The 19,600-nt window shown below is 35.0% G+C and overlaps 1 protein-coding gene across 1 annotated transcript; it reads left to right on the top strand.

The window, feature by feature from the left end:
• Window positions 1–9,391: 9,391 nt before the first annotated feature.
• On the top strand, window positions 9,392–11,962 carry LOC311282150 (uncharacterized protein). Its single transcript, XM_084395774.1, has 3 exons — window positions 9,392–10,485; window positions 10,850–11,062; window positions 11,553–11,962. Exons 1-3 carry the CDS (start codon window positions 9,871–9,873, stop codon window positions 11,790–11,792), a joined length of 1,068 nt encoding a protein of 355 aa, XP_084251900.1. The 5' UTR covers window positions 9,392–9,870; the 3' UTR covers window positions 11,793–11,962.
• The last annotated feature ends 7,638 nt before the right edge of the window (window positions 11,963–19,600 follow it).

The following is a 19,600-nucleotide window of genomic DNA, read 5'->3' as shown; positions in this document are numbered from 1 at the left end:
GTGTGTGTGTGTGTGTGTTTGTGTGTATCTATCTAACTTATTTATATATCTATCATAAACTTCAAACTACTTTAAACTACTTTAAACTTCAAACCACTTTAAACTTCTTAAGTTTAATGCTTCCAGCTCCCAAGCAACTCCATAGCAACCAAACTTGAGTACCCTAGCAACCGTTTTGCAAGACCTATATCTCTGTATCAGAACATCGTATAAAGATGAGTTTTGGCTCTTTTGACTCATGCTAGCAAACAGCACTTCCAACATGCTACACATGCTAGCAGTGAATAGCTACATGCTAATAGCAATTAGTTAAGTGTTAAATCATGCCAAGATCATGCTAAGAACTCTATAAAAACTCCATAGTAACCATCTGTGACAACTACCAGCCACCTAGTAACACCATATCAACCGCCCTGAATACCATAGCAACCACCCAGAACACCCTAGCAACCGCCTAGCAACCACCCAGAACACCCTAGCAACCACCCAAAATACCCTAGCAACCACTCAAAATATCCTAGCAACCACCCAAAACACCCTAGCAACCGCCTAGCAACCACCCAAAAGACCCTAGCAACCACCTAGCAACCACCCAAAACACCCTAGCAACCGCCTAGCAACCACCCAAAAGACCCTAGCAACCACCCAAAATATCCTAGTTTCACCCAGAACACCCTAGCAACCGCCTAGCAACCACCCAGAACACCCTAACAACCACCCAAAATACATTAGCAACACCCTAGCAACCACACAGAATACCTTAGCAACCGCCTAGCAACACCATAGCAACCACTCAGAACACCCTAGCAACCACCTAACAACACCATAGCAACCACCAAGAACACCCTAGCAACCGCCTAGCAACCACCCAGAATACCTTAGCAACTGCCTAGCAACACCATAGCAACCACCCAGGACACCCTAGAAACCACCTAGCAACACAATAGCAACCACCCAGAACACCCTAGCAACCGCCTAGCAACCACCCAGAATACCCTAGCAACACCATAGCAACCGCCTAGCAACCACCCAGAATACCCTAGCAACACCATAGCAACCGCCTAGCAACCAACCAGAATACCCTAGCAACTGCCTAGCAACAACATAGCAACGACCCAGAACACCCTAGCAACAGCCTAGCAACTTTTTTAACTTTAAACTACTTGAAACTTTAAACTGCTTTAAACTTCAAACTAATTTAAATTTTAAACTACTTTGAACTTCAAACTACTTTAAACGTTGAAGTACTTTAAACTTCAAACTACTTACAACTACTTTAAACTTAAAACTACTTTAAACTTTAAACTACTTTAAACTTTAAACTACTTTAACCTTTAAACTAAATTAAACTTCAAACTACTTTAAACTTCAAACTAAATTAAACTTCAAACTACTTTAAACTTTAAACTAAATTAAACTTCAAACTTCTTTAAACTTTAAACTAAATTAAACTTCAAACTACTTTAATCTTCAAACTACTTTAAACTTTAAACTTTCCAGTCCAAACTTTCTCAAGCCAACTTAAAGTTTGTCTCGACGAACTTTTTAATCTAGTTATTATTATTCTTCTGAGCGGAAAAAAATCTGAGACTAACTCCTCCTAGAGCTTTAACGCTACATACTCCAAACTCGGCTCAGACACTCAAACTGATCTGACTCGAGTTGCTTTATCTTTTCAGACTGATCGGACTTACGGTTTTCCTAAAAATGATGATCAAAACTCGAAAAAACTCATTCAAAAACTCCATTGACTTACATTGGGGAGTTCTAAAAAATTCAAACCGACAAAAATTTAAATCTAAACACCTTGAAGACTAAACCAAACTGCCGTTCTATATACTATATGAGCCAATGAGACTCATTTAAACTAATAAACTCTAAACTATAAACACTTATAAACTAATTAACTTATAAACTCATGAATTCATAAACTTATGAACTCTTAAACTCATAAATTAATAAACTCTGAACTCTTAATCTCATTTAAACTTATAAACTCTAAACTGATTTAAACTTATAAACTCAAAACTCAAGAACTCATACACTTATAAACTCATCAATTTATACACTTATAAACTCTAAACTCAGACACACACACTGAGTTTATGAGTGAGTGTGTGAGCGAGTTAGTGTGTGTGTGTGTGTGTGTGTGTGTGTGTGTGTGTGTGTGTGTGTGTGTGTGTGTGTGTGTGTGTGTGTGTCTATCTAACTTATTTATCTACCTGTCAAACTTCAAACTACTGTAAACTACTGTAAACTTCAAACCACTATAAACTTCTTAAGTTTAAATCTTCCAGCTCCCAAGCAACTCCATAGCAACCAAACTCGAGTACCCTAGCAACCGTTTTGTAAGACCTATATCTCTGTATCAGAACATCGTATAGAGATGAGGTTTGGCTCTTTTGACTCATGCTAGCAAACAGCACTTCCAACATACTACACATGCTAGCAGTGAATAGCTACATGCTAATAGTGATTAGTTAAGTGTTAAATCATGCCAAGATCATGCTAAGAACTCTATAAAAACTCCATAGTAACCATCTGTGACAACTACCAGCCACCTAGTAACACCATATCAACCGCCCTGAATACCTTAGCAACCGCCTAGCAACACCATAGCAACCACCCATAACACCCTAGCAACCGCCTAGCAACCACCCAGAACAGCCTAGCAACCACCCATAACACCCTAGCAACCACCCTAGCAACCACCCAAAAGACCCTAGCAACCGCCTAGCAACCACCCAAAAGACCCTAGCAACCACCGAAATATCCTAGCAACCGCCTAGCAACCACCCAAAAGACCCTAGCAACTACCCAAAATATCCTAGCAACCGCCTAGCAACTACCCAAAAGACCCTAGCAACCACCCAGAACACCCTAGCAACCGCCTAGCAACAACCCAGAACACCCTAGCAACCACCCAAAAGACCCTAGCAACCACCCAAAATATCCTAGCAACCACCCAAAACACCCTAGCAACGCCTAGCAACCACCCAAAAGACCCTAGCAACCACCGAGAACACCCTAGCAACCACCCAAAATACCCTAGCAACCACACAAAAGACCCTAGCAACCAGCCAAAACACCCTAGCAACCGCCTAGCAACCACCCAAAAGACCCTAGCAACCACCCAAAATATCCTAGCAACCACCCAAAACACCCTAGCAACCGCCTAGCAACCACCCAAAAGACCCTAGCAACCACCCAAAACATCCTAGCAACCACCCAAAAGACCCTAGCAACCACCTAGCAACCACCCAAAAGACCCTAGCAACCACCTAAAATATCCTAGCAACCGCCTAGCAACCACCCAAAAGACCCTAGCAACCATCAGAAATATCCTAGCAACCGCCTAGCAACCACCCAGAATACCCTAGCAACCACCCAAAACAGCCTAGCAACCACCCAGAAAACCCTAGCAACCGCCTAGCAACCACCCAGAATACCCTAGCAACCACCTAGAACACCCTAGCAACCACCCAAAATACCCTAGCAACCACCCAAAAGACCTTAGCAACCACCCAGGACACCCTAGCAACCACCCAGAACACCCTAGCAACCACCCAAAATACCCTAGCAACACCATAGCAACCACCCATAACATCCTAGCAACTGCCTAGCAAAAAACGTTCTGCTCCAAACTTTTCTCAAGCCAACTTAAAGTTTGTCTCGACGAACTTTCGCATCTAGTTAAGTTGGCTTGAGAGAGCCAACATATTGAAATCCTATTTAAACTTATTATTATTATTAAGTTGGCTTGAGAGAGCCAACATATTGAAATCCTATTTAAACTTATTATTATTATTCTGAGACTAAAATTTCTATATGAAACTCGTCCTAGAGCTTTAACTCTACGTACTCCAAACTCGGCTCAGACACTCAAACTTTTCTGACTAAGTGTGCTATCTATTTTCAGACTGATCGGACTTACGGTTTTCCTAAAAATGACGATCAAAACTCGGAAAAACTCCCATTGACTTAACATTGGGCATTCTAAAAAAATTCAAACTCACCAACCGACAAAAATTTAAATCTAAATCCCTTGAAAACTAATTCAAACTGCCATTCTATATATATTAGCCAATGAAACTCATTTAAACTAATAAACTCTAATCTCATACACTTATAAACTAATTAACTTAAATTTAATAACTAATTAACTAATAAACTCATGAATTCATAGACTTATGAACTCTTAAACTCATAAATTAATAAATTCTGAACTCTAAACTCATTTAAACTTATAAACTCTAAACTCAAAAACTTGTACACTTATAAACTCTAAACTCATAAACTCTGAGTGTGTGTGTGTGTGTGTGTGTGTCTGAGTGAGTGTGTGAGCGAGGTAGTCTGTGTGAGTGTGTGTGTGTGTGTGTGTGTGTGTGTGTTTGTTTGTATCTATCTAACTTATTTATATATCTATCATAAACTTCAAACTACTTTAAACTACTTTAAACTTCAAACCAATTTAAACTTCTTAAGTTTAAAGCTCCCAGCTCCCAAGCAACTCCATAGCAACCAAACTTGAGTACCCTAGCAACCGTTTTGCAAGACCTATATCTCTGTATCAGAACATCGTATAGAGATGAGGTTTGGCTCTTTTGACTCATGCTAGCAAACAGCACTTCCAACATGCTACATATGCTAGCAGTGAATAGCTACATGCTAATAGCGATTAGTTAAGTGTTAAATCATGCCAAGATCATGCTAAGAACTCTATAAAAACTCCATAGTAACCATCTGTGATAACTACCAACCACCTAGTAACACCATATCAACCGCCCTGAATACCATAGCAACCCCCCAGAACACCCTAGCAACCGCCTAGCAACCACCCAAAAGACCCTAGCAACCACCCAGAACACCGTAGCAACCACCCAAAAGACCCTAGCAACCACCCAAAAGACCCTAGCAACCGCCTAGCAACCACCCAAAAGACCCTAGCAACCACCCAAAAGACCCTAGCAACCACCCAGAATACCCTAGCAACCACCCAAAACAGCCTAGCAACCACCCAGAACACCCTGGCCACCACCTAGCAACCACCCAGAATACCTTAGCAACGCCTAGCAACACCATAGCAACCACCCATAACACCCTAGCAACTGCCTAGCAACCACCCAGAACACCCTAGCAACCACCCAAAATACCCTAGCAACCACCCAAAACCGCCTAGCAACCACCCAAAACACCCTAGCAACCGCCTAGCAACCACCCAAAATACCCTAGCAACCACCCAAAAGACCCTAGCAACCACCCAAAATATCCTAGCAACCACCCAGAACACCCTAGCAACCGCCTAGCAACCACACAAAAGACCCTGGCAACCGCCTAGCAACCACCCAAAACAGCCTAGCAACCACCCAAAACACCCTAGCAACCACCCAAAATACCCTAGCAACCGCCTAGCAACCACCCAAAAGACCCTAGCAACCACCCAGAATACCCTAGCAACCACCCAAAACAGCCTAGCAACCACCCAGAACACCCTGGCCACCACCTAGCAACCACCCAGAATACCTTAGCAACGCCTAGCAACACCATAGCAACCACCCATAACACCCTAGCAACTGCCTAGCAACCACCCAGAACACCCTAGCAACCACCCAAAATACCCTAGCAACCGCCTAGCAACCACCCAAAACCGCCTAGCAACCACCCAAAACACCCTAGCAACCGCCTAGCAACCACCCAAAATACCCTAGCAACCACCCAAAAGACCCTAGCAACCACCCAAAATATCCTAGCAACCACCCAGAACACCCTAGCAACTCCCTAGCAACCACACAAAAGACCCTGGCAACCGCCTAGCAACCACCCAAAACAGCCTAGCAACCACCCAAAACACCCTAGCAACCACCCAAAATACCCTAGCAACCGCCTAGCAACCACCCAGAATACCTTAGCAACCGCCTAGCAACACCATAGCGACCACCCATAACATCCTAACAACCGCCTAGCAAAAAACTTTCCGGTCCAAACTTTCTCAAGCCAACTTAAAGTTTGTCTCGACGAACTTTCGCATCTAGTTATTATTATTATTCTGAGACTAAAATTTCTATATGAAACTCGTCCTAGAGCTTTAACTCTACATACTCCAAACTCGGCTCAGACACTCAAACTTTTCTGACTAAGTGTGCTATCTATTTTCAGACTGATCGGACTTACGGTTTTCCTAAAAATGACGATCAAAACTCGGAAAAACTCCCATTGACTTAACATTGGGCATTCTAAAAAAATTCAAACTCACCAACCGACAAAAATTTAAATCTAAATCCCTTGAAAACTAATTCAAACTGCCATTCTATATATATTAGCCAATGAAACTCATTTAAACTAATAAACTCTAATCTCATACACTTATAAACTAATTAACTTAAATTTAATAACTAATTAACTAATAAACTCATGAATTCATAGACTTATGAACTCTTAAACTCATAAATTAATAAATTCTGAACTCTAAACTCATTTAAACTTATAAACTCTAAACTCAAAAACTTGTACACTTATAAACTCTAAACTCATAAACTCTGAGTGTGTGTGTGTGTGTGTGTGTGTCTGAGTGAGTGTGTGAGCGAGGTAGTCTGTGTGAGTGTGTGTGTGTGTGTGTGTGTGTGTGTGTGTGTTTGTGTGTATCTATCTAACTTATTTATATATCTATCATAAACTTCAAACTACTTTAAACTACTTTTTTTTTGCCTTAATTCAAATTACATTAATGATTTCTTCTGTAAGGAAGACACGACGATACAGTGAACTATATTGTGACAGGATTTGTTCTGAGAAGGAGTATTTCTGACAGGAAAATGTTGTTTCTGAAGTAATTTTTTGCCTTAATTCAAATTACATTAATGATTTCTTCTGTAAGGAAGACACGACGATACAGTGAACTATATTGTGACAGGATTTGTTCTGAGAGGAGTATTTCTGACAGGAAAATGTAGTTTCTGAAGTAATTTTTTGCCTTAATTCAAATTACATTAATGATTTCTTCTGTAAGGAAGACACGACGATACAGTGAACTATATTGTGACAGGATTTGTTCTGAGAGGAGTATTTCTGACAGGAAAATGTTGTTTCTGAAGTAATTTTTTGCCTTAATGCAAATTACATTAATGATTTCTTCTGTAAGGAAGACACGACGATACAGTGAACTATATTGTGACAGGATTTGTTCTGAGAGGAGTATTTCTGACAGGAAAATGTAGTTTCTGAAGTAATTTTTTGCCTTAATGCAAATTACATGAATGATTTCTTCTGTAAGGAAGACACGACGATACAGTGAACTATATTGTGACAGGATTTGTTCTGAGAGGAGTATTTCTGACAGGAAAATGTTGTTTCTGAAGTAATTTTTTGCCTTAATGCAAATTACATTAATGATTTCTTCTGTAAGGAAGACACGACGATACAGTGAACTATATTGTGACAGGATTTGTTCTGAGAGGAGTATTTCTGACAGGAAAATGTAGTTTCTGAAGTAATTTTTTGCCTTAATTCAAATTACATTAATGATTTCTTCTGTAAGGAAGACACGACGATACAGTGAACTATATTGTGACAGGATTTGTTCTGAGAGGAGTATTTCTGACAGGAAAATGTAGTTTCTGAAGTAATTTTTTGCCTTAATTCAAATTACATTAATGATTTCTTCTGTAAGGAAGACACGACGATACAGTGAACTATATTGTGACAGGATTTGTTCTGAGAGGAGTATTTCTGACAGGAAAATGTTGTTTCTGAAGTAATTTTTTGCCTTAATTCAAATTACATTAATGATTTCTTCTGTAAGGAAGACACGACGATACAGTGAACTATATTGTGACAGGATTTGTTCTGAGAGGAGTATTTCTGACAGGAAAATGTTGTTTCTGAAGTAATTTTTTGCCTTAATGCAAATTACATTAATGATTTCTTCTGTAAGGAAGACACGACGATACAGTGAACTATATTGTGACAGGATTTGTTCTGAGAGGAGTATTTCTGACAGGAAAATGTAGTTTCTGAAGTAATTTTTTGCCTTAATTCAAATTACATTAATGATTTCTTCTGTAAGGAAGACACGACGATACAGTGAACTATATTGTGACAGGATTTGTTCTGAGAGGAGTATTTCTGACAGGAAAATGTAGTTTCTGAAGTAATTTTTTGCCTTAATGCAAATTACATTAATGATTTCTTCTGTAAGGAAGACACGACGATACAGTGAACTATATTGTGACAGGATTTGTTCTGAGAAGGAGTATTTCTGACAGGAAAATGTTGTTTCTGAAGTAATTTTTTGCCTTAATTCAAATTACATTAATGATTTCTTCTGTAAGGAAGACACGACGATACAGTGAACTATATTGTGACAGGATTTGTTCTGAGAGGAGTATTTCTGACAGGAAAATGTAGTTTCTGAAGTAATTTTTTGCCTTAATGCAAATTACATTAATGATTTCTTCTGTAAGGAAGACACGACGATACAGTGAACTATATTGTGACAGGATTTGTTCTGAGAGGAGTATTTCTGACAGGAAAATGTTGTTTCTGAAGTAATTTTTTGCCTTAATGCAAATTACATTAATGATTTCTTCTGTAAGGAAGACACGACGATACAGTGAACTATATTGTGACAGGATTTGTTCTGAGAAGGAGTATTTCTGACAGGAAAATGTTGTTTCTGAAGTAATTTTTTGCCTTAATTCAAATTACATTAATGATTTCTTCTGTAAGGAAGACACGACGATACAGTGAACTATATTGTGACAGGATTTGTTCTGAGAAGGAGTATTTCTGACAGGAAAATGTTGTTTCTGAAGTAATTTTTTGCCTTAATTCAAATTACATTAATGATTTCTTCTGTAAGGAAGACACGACGATACAGTGAACTATATTGTGACAGGATTTGTTCTGAGAGGAGTATTTCTGACAGGAAAATGTTGTTTCTGAAGTAATTTTTTTGCCTTAATTCAAATTACATTAATGATTTCTTCTGTAAGGAAGACACGACGATACAGTGAACTATATTGTGACAGGATTTGTTCTGAGAAGGAGTATTTCTGACAGGAAAATGTTGTTTCTGAAGTAATTTTTTTGCCTTAATTCAAATTACATTAATGATTTCTTCTGTAAGGAAGACACGACGATACAGTGAACTATATTGTGACAGGATTTGTTCTGAGAGGAGTATTTCTGACAGGAAAATGTTGTTTCTGTAGTAATTTTTTGCCTTAATGCAAATTACATTAATGATTTCTTCTGTAAGGAAGACACGACGATACAGTGAACTATATTGTGACAGGATTTGTTCTGAGAGGAGTATTTCTGACAGGAAAATGTTGTTTCTGAAGTAATTTTTTGCCTTAATTCAAATTACATTAATGATTTCTTCTGTAAGGAAGACACGACGATACAGTGAACTATATTGTGACAGGATTTGTTCTGAGAGGAGTATTTCTGACAGGAAAATGTTGTTTCTGAAGTAATTTTTTGCCTTAATTCAAATTACATTAATGATTTCTTCTGTAAGGAAGACACGACGATACAGTGAACTATATTGTGACAGGATTTGTTCTGAGAGGAGTATTTCTGACAGGAAAATGTTGTTTCTGAAGTAATTTTTTGCCTTAATGCAAATTACATTAATGATTTCTTCTGTAAGGAAGACACGACGATACAGTGAACTATATTGTGACAGGATTTGTTCTGAGAGGAGTATTTCTGACAGGAAAATGTAGTTTCTGAAGTCAAATTTTAACAAGAGTCTAAATTAAGTTTGACACCACTGCACTAAAACAACTGAATGGTGCATCTGTTGGACATAGTTGTATTATTTGCCTGATGAATTGCCATTGGTTTTATTTTTTAGGATGATGATACATGGGACAACTTTTTGTTGTTGTTGTTGTGGGCACTTTCCCATTGAGATATCCAGAGAGAAATTTGTTGCCAATTCTCAATGGGAAAGTGCCCAAGCAACATTGCTCAAAAAGTTGCCCGTGTATCATCACCTTTACTCTTTCAATCAATGTGTATTTTCTCTTACCCTCCAGAATGTCAGCGGCAAGTTCACCATACAGCAGGCCTGCACCCATCCGGATCACCTGTGTGGACAATCGCACAAACCGCAGGGCTAAAACCTTCGAGGTGTCCAAAAATGAAATAAAAACAGCGTCCGTCAAAACCACCACATTAAGTGCCCTCAGTGATGGCGTTAGGGCATTTATTGCTCCTGTGGATGGTGAAAGTCCACTGTTTGAGCCCGGGAGGGCATATATTGTCAAAAATTACACCCTGTCCCTCAAATTTGGACGGGAGTGTATATTTCTCAATCCAAACACAAAAAAATTTCAAACGGCTCCATTCGAGTTGCCAGAGGAGGCAGAAAGGTCAGCAAGGTGCCTCCTCAATCCACCAACTGCCCTGCTGTCTGGGGAAGAGCAGGACATTTTCACAAGGGGAGGATTCATCTCCCTGAAGGGAGAAATTGAAAAAGTGAGCAAATTAATTTAATAACATTTTATTCAATATTTAAATTACACTTTTTTTAAAGAGTTTCCCCCCCAGATTGTAATTCTATAGCCACAAATGTTTTGCTAATTTTTATTAATATTAAGATAATCCCCGCCATCATTTTATTGCCTTTTTTTTTATAAATAAGTGAAAAATGACTAAGGTTTTAACACTTACAGGTTGAATTACCTTTATTCAACCTGTAAGTATTAAAACCTTAGTCACTTTAAAGACGCATTTTAATCAGATTCACAGACAATGTTATATTGATTATCTCCAAGCTAGCACTAGTAATTGTATTCACTTGCACTGCATTAACAACAATCTTGCCCTTGTGATCATGCAGTTGCAGGTCCCCAGGATGACCCGAGTGGCTGAAGGAGAGGTTCCCATCAGAGACTTGTCTCTCCGGTGTGGCCAGAAGGTGTTGGAGGTGTCCCTGTGGCGTGATGAGGCCCTGGTGGAGCTCAGCCTGGGAGATCACGTTGAGATTTCCTACCTCAGGGCGACTCTCAGACCAGCTGCCAAACTGAACTCATCCAGCTATTCAGCTGTGGAGGTACACAGCATTATACATCATGTAACCTGATTATTCTCTAATTGATCTTTCTGCATCTTTCTACACTCCTGAGTGTGTACCAAGTGTATATACATTTTTTGTAACTTTTTATATTCATTGGTAATAATTTATATTGGTAACACTTTAAAATTATTTATATTGGTAACACTATTCATATTGGTAACACTATTAGTTAATATTAATGCGTTGAATAAGTTACCTAACAATGAGCTACACATTTGTTACAGTACTTGTCAAACTATGTAACACATAATGTTAGTTAATAAAATACAAGTTCCAAAAACTTTCATTTTCATAAAGCTTTAGTAAATGTTGAAATGAACATTAACGAAGATAAATAAATGCTTCAGAAGTATTTTTCTTTTTAGATCATGCAGTCAAATAACATTAATAGTGTTCATGTAATGACTCATGTCTATTGATATATAATACCTTTGCTGAGACTTCCGTTCATGTTATTACATTTCAGAAGACTGTAGCTGAGCCAGTAGAGGTGGAGCTCAACATCATCGGGGTCATGGAGGGAGACGGAGGTGCAACAGTTATGCTGTCTGACGCCTACGAGGAGTACACTGTCCCTGCAGCTCTGCACCTCGACATCGCTGCTGATGACCTGCCAATTAAATTGAAAATGACACACATAAATAAAACCGTTCAAAGCATTGAACCGCTGGGGGAGATGTTGGAGGCCATGTTCGATTCGATTTGACTTTTTGTTTTAAATAGTTCAAATTTTTATTAGTTGTTTTATCATTTATGAATTGTTCAATTTTTTATTAGTCGTTTTATTGTTTGTGAATTGTTCAATTTTTTTATTCGGTGTTTTATTGTTAATGAATTGGTAATTTTTTACAGTTTAATAAAATGTGTTTTAATACATTTTGCTTTAAGTGTTTTTTTCTATGCATTCCATAAATGTAAATTAAATTATCATTAGCCTAAGTCTGATGCATTTGATCACCTCCCTACCATAAACATCAATCCTTAATGTTGCTCTGATCTTAATGCTACCAAGTATGTTAAAAATACTTCGTAGCATTAAGTTCAGAGCAACATTAAGCATTTAGGATTTATGTTTATGGTAGGGAGGTGATCAAATGCATCAGACTTAGGCTAATGATTATTTAATTCTTCATTACTTGTACGACCTTCTGGAGAAAATGTTACTCTTAAAGGTTGTACAAGGAATAAAGAAATAGAGGAGAGTAATTAACTGCATAACACTAACTCCTTATAACAGTTAATTGTATATTTATATAATACTTATATAGATAAGTACTGTGTACATACTCTATTTAAAAACAAAAAAAACCCAAATAGTGTTGTTTTAAACATCACACTTAAAATTGACATGACAAACTCAGTTCCTGGAGGACCACAGCCCTGCAGAGTTTAGCTTCAACCCAAATTAAACACACCTGATTAGCTAATCAAGTCCTTTAGGCTTATTTGAAAACTGCAGGTGTGTGTGTTGAAGCAGGGTTGGAACTAAACTCTGTAGGGCTGTGGCCCTGCAGGAACTGAGTTTGACACCTGTGATATTTGGCAAGTTGGTAACAATAATTCAAATTAGGTGTTGATTACCCACAGGCACATTTTTAAAAGCCATTTTTATACCTATTATTAAATATGCTATCCTTTCTGTCAAATAGTTTGATTTAACCAAATCTAAATAGCTTACACAACGTCTAAATAGCTCAAATTTGAATACTTTTTGTAAGCCATTTAGATTTGGTTGAATCAAACTATTTGACAGAGAGGACAGCATATTTAAAGGGATAGTTCACCCAAAAATGAAAATTCTGTCATAATTTACTCACCCTCAAGTTGTTTCAAACCTGTATGAATTTCTTTTTTCTGCTGAACACAAAAGAAGATATTTTGAAAAATGTCTGTAACCAAACAGTTGATGTTTGACTTTCCCATTGACTTCCATAGTATTTTTTTTTTCCTACTATCTTCTTTTGTGTTCAGCAGAAAAAAAGAAATTCATACAGGTTTGAACTAATTCATAAACGGATATATATATATATATATATATATATATATATATATATATATATATATATATATATATATATACGTGTGTGTGTGTGTGTGTGTGTGTGTGTGTGTGGAGTTCATTTCAGAGTACGACTGAAATATATTAAAAAATATATATAAAATACACATCATTATAGTCGATTATTGCTCATGACATTGTAATAATGATTGATATCGATTAAAACATACATTAAACACTTTATTAATTTGCCATATTGTATGCCTGGCAAGTCAACAACAGTTTATGAATTAGTTAACTGCTTTTTAAGCATTAGAAAATCAAGACATTGTTATTCTAGTAGCATGAAAAGCAAAACGATTATAAATCAAATCTTACCTGTATCTTATCTGCAGTTGGTATCACTCACAGTGTGTCACTGACTTGAGCTGAACACACAAGGCGTGAACGCGGTAAAAACTCCCCCGATTATGCAAACTATTTTATTCACCAGCCATCTGATTGGGTGTTGAGCTCAATACCCAATCATGAGCTCAACAGAGACGTGTGTGATTGGTTGTAATGGATTGGTTTACCCACATGTCTTGAATATGCATTTTTGTCCATTTTGGAAGGAGCAGGGCAAATTGTGTATCATAATATAGCAATTTAATTTACTCATTATCTACGCATATCCAATCCATCCAGTTATCTACGCATATAATCTACTCATTATCTACGCATATAATTTACGCATGATCCAGGGCCATCCAGCCGTTCTTAATGTATAAATGTTGCAGTTGTATTGAGTTGGGATTCAGAGAAGTTTTTGTGTTGGCGTTTGGGGAGTTACCATCGTGGTGACGAGTCGAGCCTGCAGTTATGATGAAGATGTCTTAAAATGTATGTTCAATTATAAAGGACAGCCTTGGATATTATGTCGAGATTTCCTGCCTCACGGTGATTCTCAGACCTGTTGACACTTGCCAGACTGAACTCATCCAATTAATCATCTGAAGATAAAACAACATTATGTTGGCATTACCAGTAAAATAAGTTTAAAAATTGACTACTTTTCTATTTTGACATTTTTGTACGCATCAAAGCGATTTTACCAATCCATTAATTGTGGTGTTGGAAGCTTAGCAAAGAAACTATATTAAATATAATATGTATTTTTTGGAATGACTTTTTGTCTCGTCGTGTAGCTTACCGTGTAGCTTACTGGGGGAAAGTAGAATTTTATTTCCCAGAATTCTCTGGACATAATCTAAGAGAAATGTTGAATTTATTTATCTTCGTGTGTTTTTAAGTCAGAAAAATTTAGAAAGCTTGTTATTGGTGTTTAAATGTTGTACTGAGTTGGGATTCAGAGAAGGTTTTGTGATGTTGGAGTTTGGGAGTTACCATCGTGGTCACGAGTGGAGCCTGCCGTTAGATGGACGACAGGCACGAAAGTTAACATTGAAGACAGATTGGTGGGCGATGGAGGTGTCACTGTTGTCTGACGCTTAAGAGGAGTACAGTGTCCCTGCCGCTCTGGACATCGACATCGCTGTTGATGATCGCCCAATAAACTTGAAACTGTCACACAAATACAGTTCTACTTATCCATCGGGGAGATTATGGAGAAAGCTTTAAATAAGTTTGACTTTTCTATGTTGTCGTTATTACTAGTCCTATTTTTTATTACGGTTGTTTTTTAATTTTCATGAATTGGTCAGTTACAATTATATAAAATGTTATTTTTAATGCGTTCCATAAAGGTGAAGTCTGATGCGTTTTATCACCTCCATATCATTAATACTTGTATGACAAGAACCACTTAGGAATCAGTTAATTGCTTTTTGTGTGTGTGTGTGTAACTGCCTAGAACACCATAGCAACCACCCAGAACACCCTAGCAACTGCCTAGCAACACCATAGCAACCACCCAGAACACCCTAGCAACCGCCTAGCAACCACTTAGTAACACCATAGCAACCACCCAGAACACCCTAGCAACCGCCTAACAACACCCTAGCAACCACCCAGAATACCATAGTAACCGCCTAGCAACACAATAGCAACCACCCAGAATACCCTAGCAACAGCCTAGCAACTTTTTAACTTTAAACTACTTGAAACTTTAAACTGCTTTAAACTTCAAACTAATTAAAATTTTAAACTACTTTGAACTTCAAACTACTTTAAACGTCAAACTACTTTAAACTTCAAACTACTTTCAACTACTTTAAACTTAAAACTAATTCAAACTTTAAACTACTTTAAACGTCGAACTACTTTAAACTTCAAACTACTTTCAACTACTTTAAACTTAAAACAAATTAAAACTTTAAACTACTTTAAACTTTAATCTACTTTAACCTTTAAACTACTTTAACCTTTAAACTACTTTAAACTTCAAACTACTTTAAACTTTTAAACTAATCAAAAATGTATTAGTTTAAATCAACTAATTTAAACTTTAATCTACTTTAACCTTTAAACTACTTTAAACTTAAAACTAATTCAAACTTTAAACTACTTTAAACTTTAATCTACTTTAACCTTTAAACTACTTTAACCTTTAAACTAATTTAAACTTCAAACTACTTTAAACTTCAAACTTCTTCAAACTTTCTGGTCCGGCTTTCTCAAGCCAACTTAAAGTTTGACTCGACGAACTTTTTTTCTAGTTATTATTATTCTTCTGACCCAAAATTTTCTGACACTAACTCCTCCTAGAGCTTTAACTCTACAAACTCCAAACTCGGGTCAGACCTTCAGACTGTTCTGACTCGAGTTGCTATATCTTTTCAGACTGATTTGACTTTCAGTTTTGTTAAAAATTCATATTAAATATCATAAAAATCCCATTGACTTTCATTGCAGACTGTTCAAATTGAGCCAAGACTACGGTGGCCCATTAGTGCACAAACACAAAAACTCAAATCTAAACTCCCTGAAGCCCTAGACTCAATTAAACTACTATTCTATGTACTAATGAACCTATCTATCTATCTATCTATCTATCTATCTATCTATCTATCTATCTATCTATCTATCTATCTATCTATCTATCTATCATCTTTTTAACTCCTATCTATCTATCTATCTATCTATCTATCTATCTATCTATCTATCTATCTATCATCTTTTTAACTCTATCTATCTATCTATCTATCTATCTATCTATCTATCTATCTATCTATCTATCTATCTATCTATCTATCTTTTTAACTAAATAATCCATCTTTCTTTCTTTTAAACAAACTAATCTATCTTTCTTTTTAACTAAATAATCCATCTTTCTTTCTTTTTAATGAACTAATCCATCTTTCTTTCTAACTAATATATCTTTCTTTCTTTCATTCTAACTAATATATCTTTCTTTCTTTCATTCTAACTAATCTATCTTTCTTTCTTTCATTCTAACTAATCTATCTTTCTTTCTTTCATTCTAGCTAATCTATCTTTCTTTCTAAGTAATCTATCTTTCTTTCATTCTTACTAATCTATCTATCTTTCTTTCTAACTTATCTATCTTTCATTCTAACTAATCTATCTCTTTCTTTCTAACTAATCTACCTATCTTTCATTCTAACTAATCTATCTATCTTTCTTTCTAAGTAATCTATCTTTCTTTCATTCTTACTAATCTATCTATCTTTCTTTCTAACTAATCTATCTATCTTTCATTCTAACTAATCTATCTCTTTCTTTCTAACTAATCTATCTATCTTTCTTTCTAACTAATCTATCTTTCATTCTTACTAATCTATCTATCTATCTTTCTTTCTAACTAATCTATCTATCTTTCATTCTAACTAATCTATCTATCTTTCTTTCTAACTAATCTATCTATCTTTCATTCTAACTAATCTATCTATCTTTCTTTCTAAGTAATCTATCTTTCTTTCATTCTTACTAATCTATCTATCTTTCTTTCTAACTAATCTATCTATCTTTCTTTCTAACTAATCTATCTTTCATTCTAACTAATCTATCTATCTTTCTTTCTAACTAATCTATCTTTCTTTCATTCTTACTAATCTATCTATCTATCTTTCTTTCTAACTAATCTATCTATCTTTCATTCTAACTAATCTATCTATCTTTCTTTCTAACTAATCTATCTATCTTTCATTCTAACTAATCTATCTATCTTTCTTTCTAACTAATCTATCTATCTTTCATTCTAACTAATCTATCTATCTTTCTTTCTAACTAATCTATCTTTTTCATTCTAACTAATCTATCTATCTTTCTTTCTTTCTAACATATCTTTCTATCTAATCTATCTTTCTAACTAATCTTTCTTTCTTTCTTTTTCTTTCTTTCTTTCTTTCTTTCTTTCTTTCTTTCTTTCTTTCTAACTAATCAATCTTTTTTCTTTCTCTCACTAATCTATCTTTCTTTCTAACTAATTAGTCTTTCTTTCTTTCTTTCTTTCTTTCTTTCTTTCTTTCTTTCTTTCTTTCTTTCTGTCTGTCTGTCTGTCTGTCTGTCTGTCTGTCTGTCTGTCTGTCTGTCTGTCTTTCTTTCTTTCTTTCTTTCTTTCTTTCTTTCTTTCTTTCTTTCTTTCTATATTTCTTTCTAACTAATCTGTATTTCTTTCTAACTAATCTTTCTTTATTTTTTCTTTCTTTCTTTCTTTCTAGCCAATCTTTTTTCTTTCTTTCTAGCTAATCTTTCTTTTATCTTTTTCTTTCTTTCTTTCTTTCTTTCTTTCTTTCTTTCTTTCTTTCTTTCTTTCTTTCTTTCTTTCTTTCTTTCTAACTAATCTTTCTTTTCTTTCTTGCTTACTTTTCTTATCTTTCTTTCTAACTAATCTTTCTTTTTTCTTTCTTTTCTTTCTTTCTATCTAATCTTTCTTTTTTTCTTTCTTCTTTCATTCTAACAAATTTTTCTTTCTTTTTTCTTCCTTACTTTTCTTTCTTACTAATTTTGCTTTTTTCTTTCTTTCTACTTAATCTTTCTCTTTCTTTCTTTCTTACTTTCTTTCTTTATTTCTCTTTCTTTCTTTCTTTCTTTCTTTCTTTCTTTCTTTTTCTTTCTAACTAATCTTTCTTTTCTTTCTTGCTTGCTTTTCTTTTCTGTCTTTCTAACTAATCTTTCTTTTTTCTTTCTTTCTTTCTTTCTTTCTTTCTTTCTATCTAATCTTTCTTTTTTCTTTCTTCTTTCGTTCTAAATAATTTTTCTTTCTTTTTTCTTCCTTACTTTTCTTTCTTTCTTACTAATTTTGCTTTTTTCTTTCTTTCTACCTAATCTTTCTCTTTCTTTCTTTCTTTCTCTTTCTTTCTTTCTTTCTTTCTTTCTTTCTTTCTTTCTTTCTTTCTTTCTTTCTTTCTACCTAATCTTTCTTTTTTTCTTTTCTTTCTTTCTTTCTTTCTTTCTTTCTAACTAATCTTTCTTTTCTTTCTTGCTTACTTTTCTTTTCTTTCTTTCTAACTAATCTTTCTTTTTTCTTCCTTACTTTTCTTTCTTTCTTACTAATTTTGCTTTTTTCTTTCTTTCTACCTAATCTTTCTCTCTTTCTTTCTTTCTTTCTTTCTTTCTTTCTTTCTTTCTTTCTTTCTTTATACCTAATCTTTCTTTCTTTCTTTTTAACTAATCTTTCTAACTAATCTTTCTTTCCTTTCTAACAAATCTTTCTTTTTTCTTTCTTTCTTTCTAACTAATCTTTCTTTTCTTTCTTGCTTACTTTTCTTTTCTTTCTTTCTAACTAATCTTTCTTTTTTCTTCCTTACTTTTCTTTCTTTCTTACTAATTTTGCTTTTTTCTTTCTTTCTACCTAATCTTTCTCTTTCTTTCTTTCTTTCTTACTTTCTTTCTTTCTTTTTTCTTTTCTTTCTTTCTTTCTAACTAATCTTTCTTTTCTTTCTTTCTTTCTTTCTTTCTTTCTTTCTTTCTTTCTTACTCTTTCTTTCTTACTTTCTCTTTCTTTCTTTCTTTCTTTCTTTCTTTCTTTCTTTCTTTCTTTATACCTATCTATCTAATCTTTCTTTTTTTCTTTCTTCTTTCGTTCTAACTAATTTTCTTTCTTTTTTCTTCCTTACTTTTCTTTCTTTCTTACTAATTTTGCTTTTTTCTTTCTTTCTACCTAATCTTTCTCTTTCTTTCTTTCTTTCTTTCTTTCTTTCTTTCTTACTCTCTTTCTTTCTTTCTTTCTTTCTTTCTTTCTTTCTTTCTTTCTTTCTTTCTTTATACCTAATCTTTCTTTCTTTCTTTTTAACTAATCTTTCTAACTAATCTTTCTTTCCTTTCTAACAAATCTTTCTTTTTTCTTTCTTTCTTTCTAACTAATCTTTCTTTCCTTTTTCTTTCTTTCTTACTTTCTTTCTTTCTTTCTTTCTTTCTTTCTTTCTTTTTTCTTTTCTTTCTTTCTTTCTAACTAATCTTTCTTTTCTTTCTTTCTTTCTAACTAATCTTTCTTTTCTTTCTTTCTTTCTTTCTTTCTTTCTTTCTTTCTTTCTTTCTTTCTTACTCTTTCTTTCTTACTTTCTCTTTCTTTCTTTCTTTCTTTCTTTCTTTCTTTCTTTCTTTATACCTAT

This window comes from Rutilus rutilus (genome assembly GCF_951802725.1).
Source record: "Rutilus rutilus genome assembly, chromosome: 22".
Classification (NCBI taxonomy): domain Eukaryota; kingdom Metazoa; phylum Chordata; class Actinopteri; order Cypriniformes; family Leuciscidae; genus Rutilus; species Rutilus rutilus.
The sequence above is the reverse complement of the archived record's forward strand: the minus strand, read 5'-3'. Positions and strand labels throughout refer to the sequence as shown.

Bases quoted from the DNA above. Each gene is read 5' to 3' on its own strand.
- LOC311282150 (XM_084395774.1), top strand. From the start codon at position 9,871: ATGGGACAACTTTTTGTTGTTGTTGTTGTGGGCACTTTCCCATTGAGA. The intron at 10,486-10,849 runs GTGAGCAAATTA...GTGATCATGCAG, and splicing joins TGAAGGGAGAAATTGAAAAA to TTGCAGGTCCCCAGGATGAC. The intron at 11,063-11,552 runs GTACACAGCATT...ATTACATTTCAG, and splicing joins CCAGCTATTCAGCTGTGGAG to AAGACTGTAGCTGAGCCAGT.